Source organism: Peromyscus leucopus, chromosome 17 (assembly GCF_004664715.2).
Source record: "Peromyscus leucopus breed LL Stock chromosome 17, UCI_PerLeu_2.1, whole genome shotgun sequence".
Lineage (NCBI taxonomy): Eukaryota > Metazoa > Chordata > Mammalia > Rodentia > Cricetidae > Peromyscus > Peromyscus leucopus.
The window spans coordinates 43,989,989-44,007,790 of NC_051077.1; the positions used below are offsets into that span (position 1 = coordinate 43,989,989).

The 17,802-nt window shown below is 39.0% G+C and overlaps 1 protein-coding gene across 7 annotated transcripts in view; it reads left to right on the plus strand.

The window, feature by feature from the left end:
- The window catches only part of Nek1 (NIMA related kinase 1), a 132,602-nt gene that overhangs the window by 35,563 nt on the left and 79,237 nt on the right, over nt 1-17,802 (plus strand). For 5 of the 7 annotated variants that reach the window (XM_028881043.2, XM_028881046.2, XM_037211756.1 and 2 more), the window contains 5 exons: nt 2,700-2,759; nt 3,285-3,344; nt 3,426-3,473; nt 3,622-3,696; nt 9,969-10,132. In XM_028881043.2, coding sequence (XP_028736876.1) covers nt 2,700-2,759; nt 3,285-3,344; nt 3,426-3,473; nt 3,622-3,696; nt 9,969-10,132 — 407 coding nt within the window. The remainder of the gene's footprint in view (nt 1-2,699; nt 2,760-3,284; nt 3,345-3,425; nt 3,474-3,621; nt 3,697-9,968; nt 10,133-17,802) is intronic. The other 2 variants (XM_028881044.2, XM_028881047.2) reach the window with 1 other exon arrangement.

Consider the following 17,802-nt stretch of genomic DNA (forward strand, 5'->3'; position numbering starts at 1 on the left):
AGAAACCCCAGTTCTGGAGCGGTTTAGGTTTTTGAAGCAGGGTTTCACTGTCTCCTCAACTCAGCTGGAATGCTTGCTCTTTCTTTGCTCCTGAAGAGCTGAGAAAGTGTCGGCTATAACCCTGGCTGAGATATTAAATAAATGCTTGTTGTTTCCTTGAATGATTCCTTTTTAAATTAAAGACCATTCCCCCAAGAAGTATAAAGCATCTTTTATATTCAAATTTACAATAGTTTGTGATTTAAATTTTTAGGCTTGAAAATGATCACTAATATATATTATAATATATCCTAATATAATAATACCATGTTTATTCAGATAAATTTAATCTAGTGTGTGTTGTGGTTTTGTTGTTCTTGTTGGTAGGTTTTTTTTATTGTTGTTTTTCTTGAAGGCTGCTGGTCCTGTGCTACCACCAGAGGGAGCTCCGTGAACACGTTTCAGTGTTTGGCCTCATTTTTGTTTTGCTTTTTTTTTGAGTGATAGAAAACAAAACAATTTCCTTAGTACAGTGTTTCTGTTTATCTCTTCGGTATAGTAATAACATTCCGAAAATACTCAGACTCTTTCAGAGGAACAACTAGAATTTTTATTCCATAAACACTTGAATAACCTCTATGTAAGGTGATAGAGAAGATCAAGAGGAGTATAGTCTTTGCTGCCATGGAACTCACCTCTTAAACTTCCTCCTCGTGGGCTGAGGCCGTTTCCTTGGGCTGAGCCTCACTCAGCAGGTGAAGGAAGGTGCTTACAGCAAAAGCTGACAACCCCTTTGCTCACTGCAGCCCACATAATGGGGGGGGGGGGGTGTGTCAACCCCACTGGTGTCCTCTGGTCCACAGAAGCCTGTGTACATCATAGACACAGTAGCAGATCAAATCTGTGAGCTCGGCATTCACACCACAGAGCTCTTACTACATTAATTCTGCTCCCCCCTTTTTCCTTCAGTCTCTCAGGGTGTCCTTATTGGAGAAATTATTTCCTCACGTAAACTCCAGCAACATGTCCTTGAACGTACTTGCCTGAAAGCTAAAATTGTAGATGTGCACGACTAGTTCATTAACATTAATACTGTTTAATCGTTTGATTTTTGTGGTATACAAATTTTGAAGCTGGTGTTAATAGCTATATAGAGTTTAGCTGTGGAGGGTGTCAAAATAAAGAATAATTTAATAAGTAGAATATTCGCTAAAATTAAAAATGTCTTTTTTTTATATAGTATTAACATAATATCATAGAGGGAAACTGATCGTTGTAACTGAATTAAAAAACAGCAGCTAGAATAGACATGATATACCAAGAATTTATTTGAGATTATGTGGACAGTAAGTATGTAAAAGGAAATATTCTTAGCCTTTTCAAGGAGCAGAAATTAAGAGAGATAAACAATCTATGTGAGAACCTAAGTTTTCTACCTTCTTTGATGGAACATAAATTGGTGCAGCCTTTGGGGAAGTCAGAGTTCTCAAAATATAAATTATGTTACTCTTTAATTCCACTTCTTTTTTTAAAATTTGCTCTTCTGGGAGACTTGAGTATGACACAAGGAGGTATATATAAAAAGTTTCTTACAGCATATAGACTAGGAAAACTTAAGTTTTAAACTTAAGATTTTAAAATCAAGCCAAAATCTATCCCCAAAATAATGGTTAAATTATTAATATTAATTAAATATTAATTCTAGACTATTTCCTTGTTGATTTATTACCACATTGTGGTAAATTATTACCATAATGTGGAATTGTCAAGACACGTTACTAAAAATACTTTGCTATCAAATAACACTTTTATAAAAAACAGAAAAGCTAAAATTATGAGTATATATATGTATATATATATTTATATGTGTTGTGTGTGTGTGTGTGTGTGTGTGTATGTACGTAAGATTGTAAAATTGTCTAGAAGGATGCTTGTGAAAATATCGATACTGATTACCTCCAAGAGTGAAGCAGCTACGAATTTTTATGCTGAGTTTTATGTAGTGAACATATATTGTATAATTTACTTTTTTAAGAAAAATCTATTTATTATTGAGCTTTCGAAGTGATATTTCATCATAGTATTAGAATGTTTAAAATTAGCATCCCTTGGACTAGCTCATGAGGCCCCATCCCTAGTTGAGGAAGTACTAGCAGGCTGACGGCTGCTGGAGGAGGGAGTCACTTTTCTTTGGGTGTGTGCCCCTAATATGTTGCTGATGCTTCATGGTGTAGCCCCACATCTATTCATATATGGACAACTGGACTCAGTTATAAAAACGAAAAGGACAGGAAATTGAGAGAGGTATGTGTTTTGAGGGGGCATCCAGGAGGAGTTGGTGGGGAGATGTGTACATGATCAAAATCATGGTTGGGGAAGGGATCAAAGACATGTTGGAGATGAGCATTGGGGGGGTGTACATAATTAAAATATACTATATACATTAATGAAATTCTCATTAAGTAAAAATATTTAAAAAATAAGTGTGTGAAGACAAACTAGTTGATGATAAGGAACTCCATTCCATGTTTGAGTGTCATGTTCCAGGCTGTTTAGGAAGCGGGGCATATCAAAGAGTAGTGTCTTTCCCAATCTAATCCCCTTGAAAGAGTTATGACTGTATTGGCTTTACCTTTTCTTTCTTTAAACTTCCATAAGTTTGGAATTTCCAAAGAGCATCTTAAATCTGCATCTAATTTGTAGCTTTACTTTTTGTTTAGGCCCATCAAATTCCAGCGAAGAAAATGAACTCTGGAGAAGAAAGGAGGAAGATGTTTGAGGTATAAAGACATGTGTATATCTGCTTGTTTTAAAGCTTTACAAAACAGTTCCTATGACAATAGCCGACCCACTAATGTGATAGAGCAGTGGTTCTCCACCTTCCTGGAAGCCACTAACGTGATAGAGCAGTGGCTCTCCCCCTTCCTGACGCTGCGACCCTTTAACACGGCTGCTCATCTCGTGCTGACCCCACCATAACATTCCTTGTTACTTCATAACTAATGTTGCTGCTGTTACGAATTGTAATGTAAATATCTGTGCTTTCTGATGGTCTTAGGCAACCCCTGTAAAAAGGCCGTTTGACCCCCAGGGGTCATGCATGACCCACAGATTGAGAACCACTGTTGTAGAGCCTCTGAAGCTTTCTGCCTCGTCTCTTTGAAACACATACTCAAGCATCTTTGTTTTGCTCAGTCTTTAGTTCTCCTCGTCTCTTTGGGTATACCTCTCTTGTTGATACACTTGCTTGATGAAAAAATAAACAAGTAGAAATTGTTGATAGACATGTTCTCCTTTTGTTTAAGGAAGCCGCAAAAAAAAGAAGGTTGGAATTTATCGAGAAAGAGAAGAAGCACAGGGACCAGGTAGCTTTTGGTCTTGTTCTTCTGCCTTGGTCTCGGTGCAGATGTAAGACCTAGCTCTGAGAGTGTGTCTGATTGTTACAGATTAGTTTCCTGAAGGCCGAGCAGGTGAAGAGGCAAGAGAAGCAGCGGGTAAGAGGAACCTCCATCCCCACGGTGCCCCTCTCCCTCCCGCACGATTGTAAAGCAAGTGCACTGATTGAATTTTGTTGTGAATGTATTCTGTGTTTTATATTAAGTAGTTGAAATGGTATTTTGTTTATTTCTTTTCCCCCGAAAGTTGGAGAGAATAAATAGGGCCAGGGAGCAAGGATGGAGGAATGTTTTGAGGGCTGGTGGAAGCGGTGAAGTAAAGGTAGGCATTTGATACCGACGGAGCTACCCTCCTTGTCTGTCTCCAGTTTCCCTCATTCTCTAAAGTCTGTATAGCTAGCTGCATTGCTTTCTTGACATACTGATAATGTTTATCTAGCATTCTGATTTATTCCTTACTCTGTGTATTTGATAGCTATTAATTAGTTATTATGTGATTCCTGACCTCTGTGTATTTGATAGCTAATTAATTAAATGTGACATTTATAAAAGTTAAAACTTTCGTGTGAAGGCTGTAATACAATTCCTTTCAGGGGAATCTCACAAATTAAATACAAAATCCGATATGCTCATTAGAATTTTTTATGTAACCTTGAAAATTAGGTTCCCAGAAGATTTTAATTGGTCACTGCTAGACTCTCTAGGATACGGTACCACCCCCTGCCATGCTCTCCCTGCCCTACTTAAGCTGAAGAGCAGACCTAATTTCCCAAGCGTGTGTGTGTGTCGCCTGCTGATCCTCATGTCTTTGCACGCCTCCTCTTCTTTTCCACACGCACCTCTGCCTGCATTCACTCACCTGGATAACCAATTGCCTGAACAGCCATTTACCTAGATTCTTTAGTTCACACATTCCCTCTGAGCAAGTCTGACTCTGTACCTTGGCAAGTTAACTTTTCTGAGTTTATTTTCAATGCCTAGAGCTTTTCTCCAAGGGCTCAGACAGGAGTGTCTTTACCCATCTTTGTTCTGTCTTCCACTTCCCCTACTCGTTTTGAAAAGTACCAGCCTATACTTAGACTGGTAAGCGGAATCCTGAAACAGCCTCTGGGATCCCCTCCCTAGTGTATCTGTCACCTTGTGTCCTCTCCCCTTGAGCTGTAAGTAGCACTTGTTAATGAGTAGTCAGGGAAGGGAAAAGACGTGTAGGGAAATAAATCTACCACCCTGGACCTGGAAGGGAGCAAACATGGGCATGGCAAGAAAGTGTGGATGACTTCTGCATTACAACAGAGATCTCTAGCCAACAGCTAAGGGGAAATGAACTCCCTAGAACCAGTGAGCTCTGAGGTCCTGAGCCTTACATACCAATGTAGCCCTGGCTGACAGCCTTTTAATCATATACCTATCCGAATCAGGGAACCCAGGAGATGATAGAGATATTGTTTTCAGCTGCTTGGTGTGTGATCATTTTTTTGCACAGCAATAGGAAATGGGTGCACTTTTCATTTGTATTATCATTTTTATTTTGATGGTGAGCCAGCTGTTGCTCAGCTTTCGATTAAACTGTCAATTCACTTGTCTGCTCCCATTAGCCTCTCAGTGTTGCCACAGACAGTAGGTGGCTGTCAGAATGACTTACTTCCCAATCTTGTCTCTTCTCTCAAAGTTGTGATGTGGACAGAAATGTGTTTTGTTTGTTTCACCTAGATATACTGTCTTCAGTTTGTGTTGTTTTTCTCTCTTTTGAGGGGTTTTTCATATTACATATCAATAATTCAGTGAGAATCTTCTTTCCCAAGTCAGTACTAAACATTACATGGTATTTTAGGTAATTTAGTTTTCTGTGAGTAGCACTTATTACTTCCTGATCAATAAGAAATAACTAAGAATTTGGTCCTTGGTTAAAAATTAGCTGACCGCTTATTTAACTGTAGGCTCAGGACTCTTATCCAACGTTTTTTTGTACCAAATTCACCATCAGTATTGAGATGTTGATGGTTGCTTCCTTAGTCCTTTAAAAACAATTTTTTAGGTTTATTTTATTTTTATGTGTGTGTGTTTTGCCTGCATGTATGTATGTACATGCATGGACCTCATGCGTGCTGTTGGCCACAGAGATCTGAAGAGGATGTCACATCCTCTGTAGCTGGAGTTACAGTTGTTTGTGAGCCACCGTGTGGGGGCTGGACCAAACACAGGGTCTCTGCAAGAGCAGCAAGTTCTTTTAACTGAGTGAGTGAATTCTCCAGCCCCATGTTCCATACTCCTTGACAAAGACATAGTGAAATATTCCCAGCCTCCCCTCCGCCAGCTGAGCCCCTGCTGTGTTCCCGTGATGCCTGCTGCCCCACTGTGGCGCTTGTGTTGTTGTTGTTGTTGTTTTAATGTGCATTGGTGTTTTGCCATGGGTGTCAGGACCCCTGGAACTGAAATTACAGCCAGTTGTGAGCTGCCGTGTGGGTGCTGGGAATTGAACCCTGGTCCTCTGGAAGAGCAGTCAATACTCTTAACCACTGAGTCATCCCTCCAGCCCTGGCACTATGGCTCTTAGAAGATGATAAATTTTTGTTTGTTTGTTTTTTGGTTTTTCAAGACAAGGTTTCTCTGTGTATCACTGACTGTCCTGGAACTCACTCTGTAGACCAGGCTGGCCTCAAACTTAGAGATCAGCCTGCCTCTACCTCACTAGTGCTTGGATTAAAGGAGTACACCCCACTGCCTGGCAGGATGATGAATTTTAGAAGTCTTGTTTGGTAATGTACCAGCATTTTTGAATAGTTAGGTACTGTGTCTTTAATAATGTTTATTTCACTTTATAGAATTCTATAATGCTTCCACAATAAAGAATAAATTCTGTTAGTGTCTGTACCCATTCCTAAGTTTGAAATATTTACTATGTCAGGCTGTTTGATTTCTGCATAGTTGCTAAGGACCTGGAGTTACAGTATAATGTGAATCAAATTAAGGAAATTCACAAAGGAGAGATGAATGAAAACAAAAAATTAAGATAATTCAAAATTAGTAATTTTATTATGTATAGACAGCGATACTCAAAAGTACAAATATCTGACTTTATTGGACAACTGCAAAATCCAAGACTTCTTGGCTGCTTGTGGCTTTTTTGTTTGCTTAGTTTTGGAGTAGTTTTGTTTGCTTGTTTTTGTTTTGTCTTGCTCTGTTTGAGACAGGGTTTCATGTAGCCCAGCCTGGCCTTCCTTAAAGTCACTGCTAGAGGACATTATGAGAAGCAGGAGGATTAAGATTCATGATAGACTGTCTCCCCTAGAAATGGCTGCATCAGTAAGGCCAGAACAATGGCACTATCAGTGTACATAGTGATTCGGAAGAAGAGAAATTTTGTGGGGTCCCATCCCAATACAGAACTACAGGCAACTAATGACTGCTGGAAGAAGGAGAATTAGCTTCTCCCAGAGATGAACTCTCTTATTGGTTGCTCAATGCACAGAGGTCAGCCCTGAAACAATATGCACACATACAGCAGAAGCAGAATGCAAACATGTACACACACACACACACACACACACACACACACACACACACACACACAAACACGTGCGAGTGTTCGTGCCCCACCCTCCTCCCAAAACAATAAAGAAAAAGAAGCTTTGAAGAGGAATTGGGGCTGGAGGGGAGGAAAGTGATGTAGTTCTATTTTAATTACAAACATTTTTTTTTTTGAAAAAAGAAAATTAGCACTAGAAAAATAAAGTAAATGTTTCTTTTAAGAAGAGTCAAGGTAGAATCTGCGTGCAAATCCATGCCATAGCAATAGAAAGCAGTTACGTGGTTTTTCATTGACTGAAGGAGCATGAGGGGTCTATTGTGGGGTGATTGTGATTGTGACAGTGGCTACATGAATAAGCACATTCATCAGTGTTCACCAAGCTAGTACCGGAGAGGTTGCTCAGTGTGTGAAGGTACTCACCACCAATCCTCATGCCCTGAGTTGGGTCCCTCGGATTCCCATAGTGGAAGGAGAAACCTGACTCCTGTGTGTTGTCCTCTGACCTCTGCACGTGCTCCATAGCACACAGACACACAGATGTCTAAGGACAAAATGTCAAAAATACTCATCAACCTGTGCTTGTAATCAGACTTTATTGTATATAAGCTATGCTTCAGTAAAAGTGATTGTTGGATTGTGCATCAGCATTCTAACACAATGTTTTGGCATTTTGCATAGGCATCTTCAGAGATATTTACATACTTTCACTTTATTAGAAAGAAACATTAGAATTATTTAAAGTCAAGATCTTACCATTGAACTGAGTATCAGTTTTGTAGAAGATGTGATCACCTTTTATGAGAAGAGAGCACCAGATCTCATTATATAGATGATTGTGAGCCACCATGTGGTTGTTGGGAATTGAACTCAGAACTTCTAGAAGAGCAGTGCTCTTAACCTCTAAGCCATCTCTCCAGCCCGAATTCTGACCCCCCCCTTTTTTTTGGATTTTCAAGACGGGTTCTCTGTGTAGTTTTGGTACCTGTCCTGGATCTCGTCTGTAGACCAGGCTGGCCTCGAACTCACAGAGATCCACCTGTCTCTGCCTCCCAAGTGCTGGGATTAAAGGCGTGCGCCACCGCCACCTGGCCTGAGTTCTGACTCTTACAGTGACTGTTTTTAAATTTTTATTTTTATATCTGTGTATGTACATGCAGGGGTAAATTTGTGGGTAGAGACCCAAAGAGGGTGTCAGATTTCCTGGAGCTGGAGTGACAGGTAGTTTTAAGCCACTGATACGAATGGGTGCTGGTAACCACACTCTGGTCCTCAGAAGAGTAGCACACCCTCTTACCCCCTGAGCCATCTCCCCAGCCCCTTAAAGAACAAACTTTGAGATGCATGGGTTATATGAGAAGACCTCTGTGATGGAGCCATTTAATTATCTTTCTGATTTCTATCAACTTTTATCTTGTTATTTTAATCTTTTATTTGAACTGATTTTTAAAATATACTTTCTCATAAAATTTTATGTATGGTATCAAGATGTTAAGACAAATCTCCTCTCATTGGACTTCCTGGAAGCTTCTTTTATTGGACTCTAATGTTAGTTTTTGCTTTTTGGTGCGGAGCGGCGGGCAGCACATGTTGATACAGGGTTTCTCCGTGTAGCCCTGGCTGTCCTAGAACTTACTTTGTAGATCAGGCTGGTCTCGAACTCAAAGATCTGCCTTCCTCAGCCTTCAGAGTACTGGGATTAAAGGTGTGCACCAACACCACTAACTGTTCTAATATTAGTAGTTTTAAAAGGCCACCATTCAGCTTTTCTTTCTTGATTTCAGTACTGTTAGATTCTGCATGTGAGATCATTGATTTTTCTCGTTTTAGTGAACTTCTTCCACCAAATTTGTAGTCTTTTCATTTGCATTCATCTCTTAACCATTTCCAACAGCTTTCTTTACTGTGAGTTCTTCTGTCTTGAGTCCTTAGAGTTTTACCTTTATCAGTTGGTCATTTCTGCAGAAAATCCCCAAGTCTGTTCAGCACTTGCCTTTCCATTGACTGCTCTTCTTCTTTTCTTACCTTGCTGTCACCCTGCAGCGCTCTAACCAGCTTTTCTGGTTTTGTCTGCATTTCTGCTTCCGTGTGTAGTATCGACCTACTGATCTTAAAATGTTTGAGTACCCTGGAAAGTTTAGAAATGCTTTCTGTTGTTCATTTCATGACTTCGTTCTTCCAGGGCCAGTAGTGCTTTTTGCTCTAACACCTTTCTTTCCGGTGTTTAATGCCCTGCTGTCTTCCTCATAACTGTGTTTGTGGTCTTCCTTCCCTCCTCTCCTATTGCAGCATGCACACAAAGCACATGCATGTTTCATGCTAGTTACCTGACTCTTCCCTGTTTTTTAACAGTATTGTCAACACTAGGTTAATTAATATCTTTCTACAGGACTTTAAAATAAAATAGATTTTTACCTATGGCCACTATTTTTTCCTGGTTTTTGAGTCTCCTTACTTCAGAGGGAAACTACTTCATTTGTTCATTTACCATATGACTGGAATGCTGCTTTACTTTTGGGTTTTTTTCCAACTTGTTTGAAAAATATTAAGAGTAAATATGTTTTTCCTCTTTTATATGCATATGAAATATATTTAAGTCATGTATTTATCTTCATATCTTCTTGGTGAATAGACTTGGAGTGTATCAAAAGTCACGTTTTGTTAAATAAGATTTTTAACTGTGATATAAACAAATTCCGCTTGACTTTTAAACCACACATTTAAACTTCATAGAACTGAATCATATAAAATGTAGGATATAAACATGTTTGAAAAACTTCATAATTAAGTTTAGGTTTTCCCATATTTTTATGAGGTTAGTGACATCTTAATGTTTTTGTTTGTCACATTGTTATTCTTTACTGTTAGCAAGACTACTCTGGGAACAGTGATTGCTTATGTAGGAAAACATTTTACTTTTGGCGATGTCTTTATTAGTATGACTTAACTAGGTAGTCACTGTTTTTAAAGTTAAGCATTGAAGGTGACTTTTTCTTTAAGGATGGCTCATGCCTCTTAGGTCCTATGCGATAAACTCGGCGTGTAAGAGCTCTTTGTTTAATTCCCAGACTCCCTTCTTTGGCAGTGGAGGGGCTGTCTCTCCCTCTCCTTGCTCTTCTCGAGGGCAGTATGAACATTACCACGCCATTTTCGATCAAATGCAGCGACTAAGAGCAGAAGATAACGAAGCAAGATGGAGAGGAGGGATCTATGGTCGGCGGCTTCCAGAAAGGTATGGCTGTGTTCTGTGAAGTTACTTGTGCATTGCTTCAGAGAAGCTAATGGAAGCGACTGTGAGTGTTTATCTGCAGAGGCGTTCCACCTGGAGTTTGTCCAGGATTTCCCAGTGGGCTGCAGGTCACCACCATTTCCCTGATGCCCATGCTATTAGAAAAACTTGAAAAGATTGAAGGCCGTGTCTAAACAAGCCAATGCAAACAACTTGGACTGTGATGACCCAGGCATTTGTCCTGTGTGTAATTTTGTCTTTTATCTACACTTGTAGATGATTTTTTCCAATGTTTACACAGAACATTGTTTGCTCCCTAGATACTATAAATCTTGAAGTGCAAATTTGACCCTTGATTACATTATGACAAATGTATAGCTGTCAATTCAACCTGATTATTGTGGCTTATTTTAATGTTTAAACAGAACATACTGTTTAAAGGAACATGGGATAACTTTCTGCCAACATATGGCTGTAATAATTTCATCCACTTGCTTTGAATAACTCACAGCATAAATTTAACTAGAATCACACTTTTTATAAAGCTCCAAAGCTTATTTATTTTTGTCTTTTTCTCATTCCCACTTTTCTCTTTGTTGTCTTAAAATGTTTCCTCTTCACATTCATTTCTGATTTATAGCTCTTTGTGATCCTTTTCATCAGATTTTTCCATTGAATTAATTTAATGATAATTGGCAATACTTTGTGTAGTTTTTTTTTCTTTAAGTATGCATATGTGTTTGCTTAGAAATTCCCGTTTCTTCTATAAAACATTCTGGTGAGTTAGAGAAGAGCAGGTAACACTATGAAAGTTTAGTTATCTTTTTCTTGTAATTTTTTTTAAATTTATGGGCATTGCTGTTTCACCTGCATGAGGGTGTCAGGTACCCTGGAACTGTAGTTACACAGTTATGAGCTGCCATGTGGGTGCTAGAAATTGAACCCTGGTCCTTTGGAAGAGCATCCAGTGCTCTTAACCACTGAGCCATCTCTCCAGCTTTGTTTTTTCTTGTAATTTTAGAGTGTTATAGAAGTCTTTGATTTGTTTCTTTGTTATAATTAAAATATATTGACTATATTTTACAAAAATAATTGTATTGGAGGGGATATAGCTTACTGATAGAGAGCCTACATAACATGCAGTTCTCTTTGTTCACTCTGTAGAAAGGTTATGGTAAAAATAAATGTAAAATACCAATATGATTACATTATACATTGTTTGCGGAAGCCTGAGGTCTGAAACTAGCTAAAGATCCACCCACTTTTTGAGGGAAAAAGGCTATAAACTCAAATTACATGAATATTGTTGTTCGATAGCAAAGCATATATTATCTTTGCAGTGCCATGGTTTGAACCCAGGGCTTCGACATGGTAGGTCCCACTGAGTTATTTACCTATCCTTGGAGAATCAAATATTGTATGTGGTTTTTAGCCTTCATTACTGATCTTTGTACATACTCTTTTCATTTTAAGTTAATAGACTTGACTTTTAAAACAATTTTAGGTTTCCAGTAACACTTGGTAAAAGCTGAGAGTGTACTTTTTTCTACATACATGCAGTCTCTATTTCAATATCCTTAACAGAGTAATAACATTTATTCAGTTAAGAAATCTACCTTGTTCATTATCATCTAAAGCCCATAGTTTGCATTAGGAATCACTCTTGGTAGTGTGTATATTCTGTAGGTTTCGACAGGTGAATAATTGCACGAAACTACTATTGTAATATCATACAAAATTGTGTCACTACCCAAAAATTTCTGTTCTACCTTTTTCCCTTCCCTCTTACATAATCTTGACAACACTTGTTTTCTGTCCATTGTTTGACATTTTCTAGACTTCCATTTAGTTGGAATCCAATTCATATTGGCGCCTCTCACTTTACATTTAAGTTTTTATCTTTTTGTAACTTGTTTGATGGTTCATTCCACCGTTTATTATTAATCTGATGAAGGCATCTTGATTGCTTGCAAGTTATTGCAGTTATGAACATAAAGTTTTTTAAGAAACCATCGAACTATTCCAAACTTGCTTTCCTGTTTTGCATTCCCACCAGCGGTAAGTGAGGGTTCTGAGTTGTTTCCCCACGTTCTCTCCAGCATTTGGTATTAGTGTTTTGAATTGGAGCCATTTTACTTGGTGTGTGATGATATCTCATTTTAATTACATTTATCTTAGATGATGTTGAACATCCTTTCCCATAGCTCTTGCCATCTGCATATCCATTTTGGTGAGTTTTCTCTTTAGACCTTTTGCCTTTTTGTGGGGGGTGGGAGGGAGGTTGAGACAGGGTTCCTCTGTGTCTCCCTGGCTGTCCTGGAACTCAGTCTGTAGATCAGGCTGGCCTTGAGTTCAGAGATCTGCCTGCCTCTGCCTCCCAAGTGCTGGGATTAAAGGTGTGTGCCATTACTACCTGGCCTTTGCCTATTTTTTAATTGTTTTTTTTTTTTTTTATTTTTGTTGTTGTTATTGAGTTTGGGATAATGGTTATTTATTAATTTTGCCTTCAACTACTCCAGACTGGAAATTAAACCCAAGACCTTAGGCACAGTAGGCACTTGACCACTGACCTACAGTCTCACTTCAGATGTCATTCATAAATATCATCTCCCAGTTTGTGATTTGTGTTCTCATGCTCTTGACATTGCCCTCCACAGAGTAGATAGTTGTCATTTTAATGTTGTCTCTCTTTGATGTAGTCCCTAAAAACTTGTTATTGACTTGCAAGATGATTCAGTAGGTAAAGATACCTGCTTCTAAGCCTGTGACCTTTGTTTGACCCCCCAGGACTCACATGGTAGGAGAATGACTACTTCAAGTTATCCTCTGACCTCCACACATGGCTGTTGTTTGCGTGCACACTCAAACACACATGCAAATAGATGTAATTGATGTTTTTACTAAGTTGTTAAAATCATGCCCAAGTTCAGCTATGTGTTTTTCCTGTTTTTTTTTAATTTATTCATTTTACATACCAACCACAGATCCCCTTCTCATCCTTCCACCCTCCCACCCCTCACCCCTGCCTTTTCCTACCTCCCAACCCATCCCTCATCTCCTTCTCCAACAGGGTAAGTTCTCCCATGGGGGGACAGCTAAGCCTGGTACATTCACTTGAGGCAGGACCAAGCCCCTCTTGGCTGCATCAAGGGTGAGCAAAGTGTCTGACCACAGGTAATGGGATCCAGAAAGCCAGCTCATGCACCATGAATAGACCCTGATCCCTCTGCCAGGGGACTCTGAAACAGACCCAGCTACACAGCTGTCTCCTTTATGCAGAGGGTCTAGTTCGGTCCCCTGCAGGTTCCACAGCTGTGGGTCCAAAGTTTGATTTCTTTTGAGCTTGGTTCAGTTGTCTCTGTAGATTGCCCCATCATGATCTTGACCCCTCTTGCTCCTATAATCCCACTTCCCTCTCTTTGAACTCCTGGAGCTCGGCCTGGTGCTCGGTTGTGGATCTCTGCATCTGCTTCCATCAGTTACTGGATGCAGGCTCTATGATGACAGTTAGGGTATTCACCAATCTGATTACCAGGGTAATCCAGTTCAGGCACACTCACCACTATTGCTAGTAGTCTAATCTGGGGTAGTCCTTGTGGATTCCTGGGAATTTCCCTGGCACTCAGTTTCTCCCTTACCCCATAATGTCTCCCTCTATCAAGACATCTTTTTCATTGCTCTCCCACTCCATCCCTCCCCAAGCTTGACCGTCCCATTCCCTCATGTTCTCATCCCCCATCCCCTCCCTCTGTTGTCCCCCTCAACCCCAATTTACTCATGGGGATCTCTGTTTCCCCTTCCGAAGGTGATCCGTACATTTCTTTTAGGGTCCTCCTTGTTTCCTAGCTTCTCTGGAGCTGTGGGTTGTAGTCTGATTATCCTTTACTTTATATCTAGTATCCACTTATGAGTGAGGACATACCATGTTTGTCTTTCTGAGTCTGGGTTACCTCTCTCGGGATAATATTTTCTAGTTCCATCTAATGAGATGATCACGTGGGTTTTTTTCTTTCAGTTTGTTTATATGATGGATTACACTAACAGATTTTCATATGTTGAACCATCTCTGGATCTCTGGGATGAAGCCTACTTGATCATGATGGATGGTTTTTTGTTTGTTTGTTTGTTTTTTATGTGTTCTTGGATTTGGTTTGCCAATATTTTACTGAGCATTTTTGCATCAGTGTTCATGAGGGAGATTGGTCTGTAATTCTCTTTCTTTGTTGCATGTTTGTGTGGTTTGGGTATCGGGGTAACTATAGCCTCAAAGAAAGAGTTTGGCAATGTTCCTTCTTTTTCTATTGTATGGAACAATTGAGGAGTTTTGGTATTAGCTCTTCTTTGAAATTCTGGTAGAATTCTGCATTGAAACCATCTGGCCCTGGGCTTTTTTGATTGGGAGACTGTTAATGACTGCTTCTATTTCCATAGGAGTTTTAGATCTATTTAAATTGTTTTTCTGGTTTTGATTTAATTTGGGTATATGGTACCTATCCAGAAAATTGTTCATTTCTTTTAGATTTTCCAATTTTGTGGAGTATAGGTTTTTGAAGTATGACCTAATGATTCTCTGGATTTCTTCATTGTCTATTGTTAGTCTTTTTTTCTATTTCTGATTTTGTTAATTTGTATATTCTCTGCTCTTTAGTTTGGATGAGTGTTTGTCTTATCTTGTTGATTTTCTTAAAGAACCAACTCTTTGTTTCATTGATTCTTTGTACTGTTCTCTTTGTTTCTGTTTCATTGATTTCAGCCCTCAATTTGATTATTTCCTGTCATCTATTCCTCCTGAGTGAGTTTGCTCCATTTTCTTCTAGAGCTTTCAAGTGTGCTGTTAAGTCACTATTGTGAGATTTCTCCCAACTTTTTTATGTGGGCATTTAGTGCTATGAACTCTTCTCTTATGACACCTTCCTGCTTTCATAGTGTCCCATAAGTTTGGGTATGTTGTACATTCATTTTCATTGAATTCTAGGAAGTCTTTAATTTCTTTATTTCTTCCTTGACCCAGTGGTGATTCAGTTGATCATTATTCAGTTTCCATGAGATTGTAGGCTTTCTGTAATTTGTGGTGTTGTTGAAATCTAACTTTAAGCCATGGTGATCTGATAAGATACAGGAGGTATTCCAATCTTTTTGTATCTGTTGAGATTTGCTTTGTGACTGAGTATGTAGTGAATTTTTGAGAAGGTTCCATGGGGTACTGAGAAGAAGGTATATTCTCTTGTGTTTGGGTGAAATATCTATAGATGTTTATTAAGTCCATTTGAGTCATAATGTCTGTTAGTTCCCTTATTTCTCTTTTAAGTTTCTATCTGGCAGACTTGTCCATTGATGAGAGTGGGTAGTTGAAGTCTCCCACTATTAGTATGTGGGGTTTGATGTGCAATTTAAGTTTATGGGTGCCCTTGTATTTGGGGCATAAATGTTCAGAATTGACACTTCGTTTTGACAGATTTTTCATGTGATGAATATGTAATATCCTTCCCAATCTCTTTTGATTAATTTTAGTTTGAGGTCTATTTCGTTAGATATTAGGATAGCTACACTAGCTTGCTTCTTAAGTTCATTTGACTGGAAGGACTTTTACCAACCCTTTACTCTGAGGTAGTGTCTGTCTTTGAAGTTGAGGCGTGTTTCTTGTATACAGTAGAAGGATGGATTCTGTTTTCATATCCATTCAGTTAGCCTGCGCCTTTTTATAGGAGAATTGAGTCCATTGATATTAAGGGATATTAATGACCAGTGATTGTTAATTCCTGTTAATTTTTGGTGGTAATGTGTGTTTCCCTTCTTTGGTATTTGTTGGTGTGGGATTATCTATTGCCTGTTTTCATGGGTGCATCTAACTTCCTTGGGTTGGATTTTTCCTTCTAGTGATTTCTGTAGGGCTGGGTTTATGGATAGGTATTGTTTAAATCTGGTTTTATCATGGAATGTTTTGTTTACTCTGTGGCAATTGAGGGTTTTCCTGGGTATAATAGTCTCGACTGGCATCCCATGGTCTCTTAGTGTCTGCATAACATCTGACCAGGATCTTCTGGATTTCAGAGTCTCCAATGAGAAGTCGGGTGTTATTCTCCTGGGTCTGCCTTTATATGTTATGTGGCCTTTTTCCTTTGCAGGTCTTAATATATATATTTTTTTATTCTGTATGTTTAGTGGTTTGATTATTATGTGACAAGGAGACTTCTTTTTTGGGTCCAGTTTATTTGGTGTTCTGTAAGCTTCTTGTATCTTCATAGGCATTTCCTTCTTTAGATTGGGAAAGTTTTCTTCTATGATTTTGTTGAATATATTCTCTGTGCCTTTGAGCTGGTATTTTTCTCCTTCTTCTATCTCTATTAGTCTTAGGTTTTGTCTTTTCATGGTGTCTCAGATTTCCTAGATGTTTTGTGTTACGACTTTGTTGGCTTTAGTGTTTTCTTTGACTAATGAATCTATTTCCTATATCATATCTTCAATGCCAGAGATTCTCTCTTCCATCTCTTGCATTCTTTGGTTATGCTTTCATCTGTAGTTCTTGTTCATGTACTCAGATTTTCCCATTTCCAGCATTCCCTCAGTTTGTGTCTTCTTTATTGCCCCAAGTCCTGAACTGTTTCCTTCACCTGTTTGATATTTCTTGGTTTTCTTGACTTTCTTAAGGGATTTATTGATTTCTTCCAAATATTTGTTTGAAATCTTTTCCTTAATTTCTTTAAAGGAATTTTTCATTTCCTCTTTAAAGACCTCTATCATCTTCTTAAAGTCATTTTTAATGTCATTTTCTTCTGCTTCTTCTACATTGGGTTATTCAGGTCTTGCTGATGTAGAACCACTAGGTTCTGGTGGTGTCATATTGCTCTTTATATTGTTGGATGTATTCTTGCACTGGCGTCTACCCATCTCTTCCTCCAATTGGTACATATGGTGTCTGTGTCTCAGGGAGCCACTCTCAGTCCAATCGGAGCTCTTGGTTCAATCCTAGCTGGAGGAATCTGTGTCTCAGGGAGCAGTTGGAGCTGGTGAGTCAGCAGTTGTGGTCTTGAAGGATGGGTGGTTTTGGGGGGTGGGTTGGGGCTTGCAGGTTACAGAGTCTGGTGGGGAATGGTGGTAGTCAGGTGCCTGCAGGAGTCCTGCGTGCTGGCCTGCAACTGGGGCTGCAGTGGGTGGGAGTGTAAGGGTCACTGGTTCTGCCCCTGGACCTAACCTAGAGGCTGAGGTGATCTGCTAGGAGAACAAAGACTCACTCCTCTGTTGTTTTCTAGGAGTTGAATAGGTTAATATTTTACATTTAGGTCTCTGATACATTTTGAATTTCTTTTGTGAAGGATGTAAGATTTGTATCTAGGTTTTATTTACTTTTGCATGTGGATATCCAGTTCCATATTTCTTGAATAGATAAATCATGGCTTTCTTAAATTACCTGTGTTCTTTGGTCATAAAGCTCAATTGACTGTGTGTCCCTTACTTTGAGCTCTGTACTGCGTTCCTAATTTATTTGTCTATCCTGTGACCAGTAACCACATTGTATTTATTACAGATGCTATAGAGTAAATCTTAAAATCAGGTTGTTTCATTACCCTAACTTTTCATCTTTTAGTACTGAGTAGCTAGCTTATTCTGGTTATTTCTTCTCCATTATAAATTTTAGATCAATTTGTTCATGTGACAAATTTAACTTGCTGGGG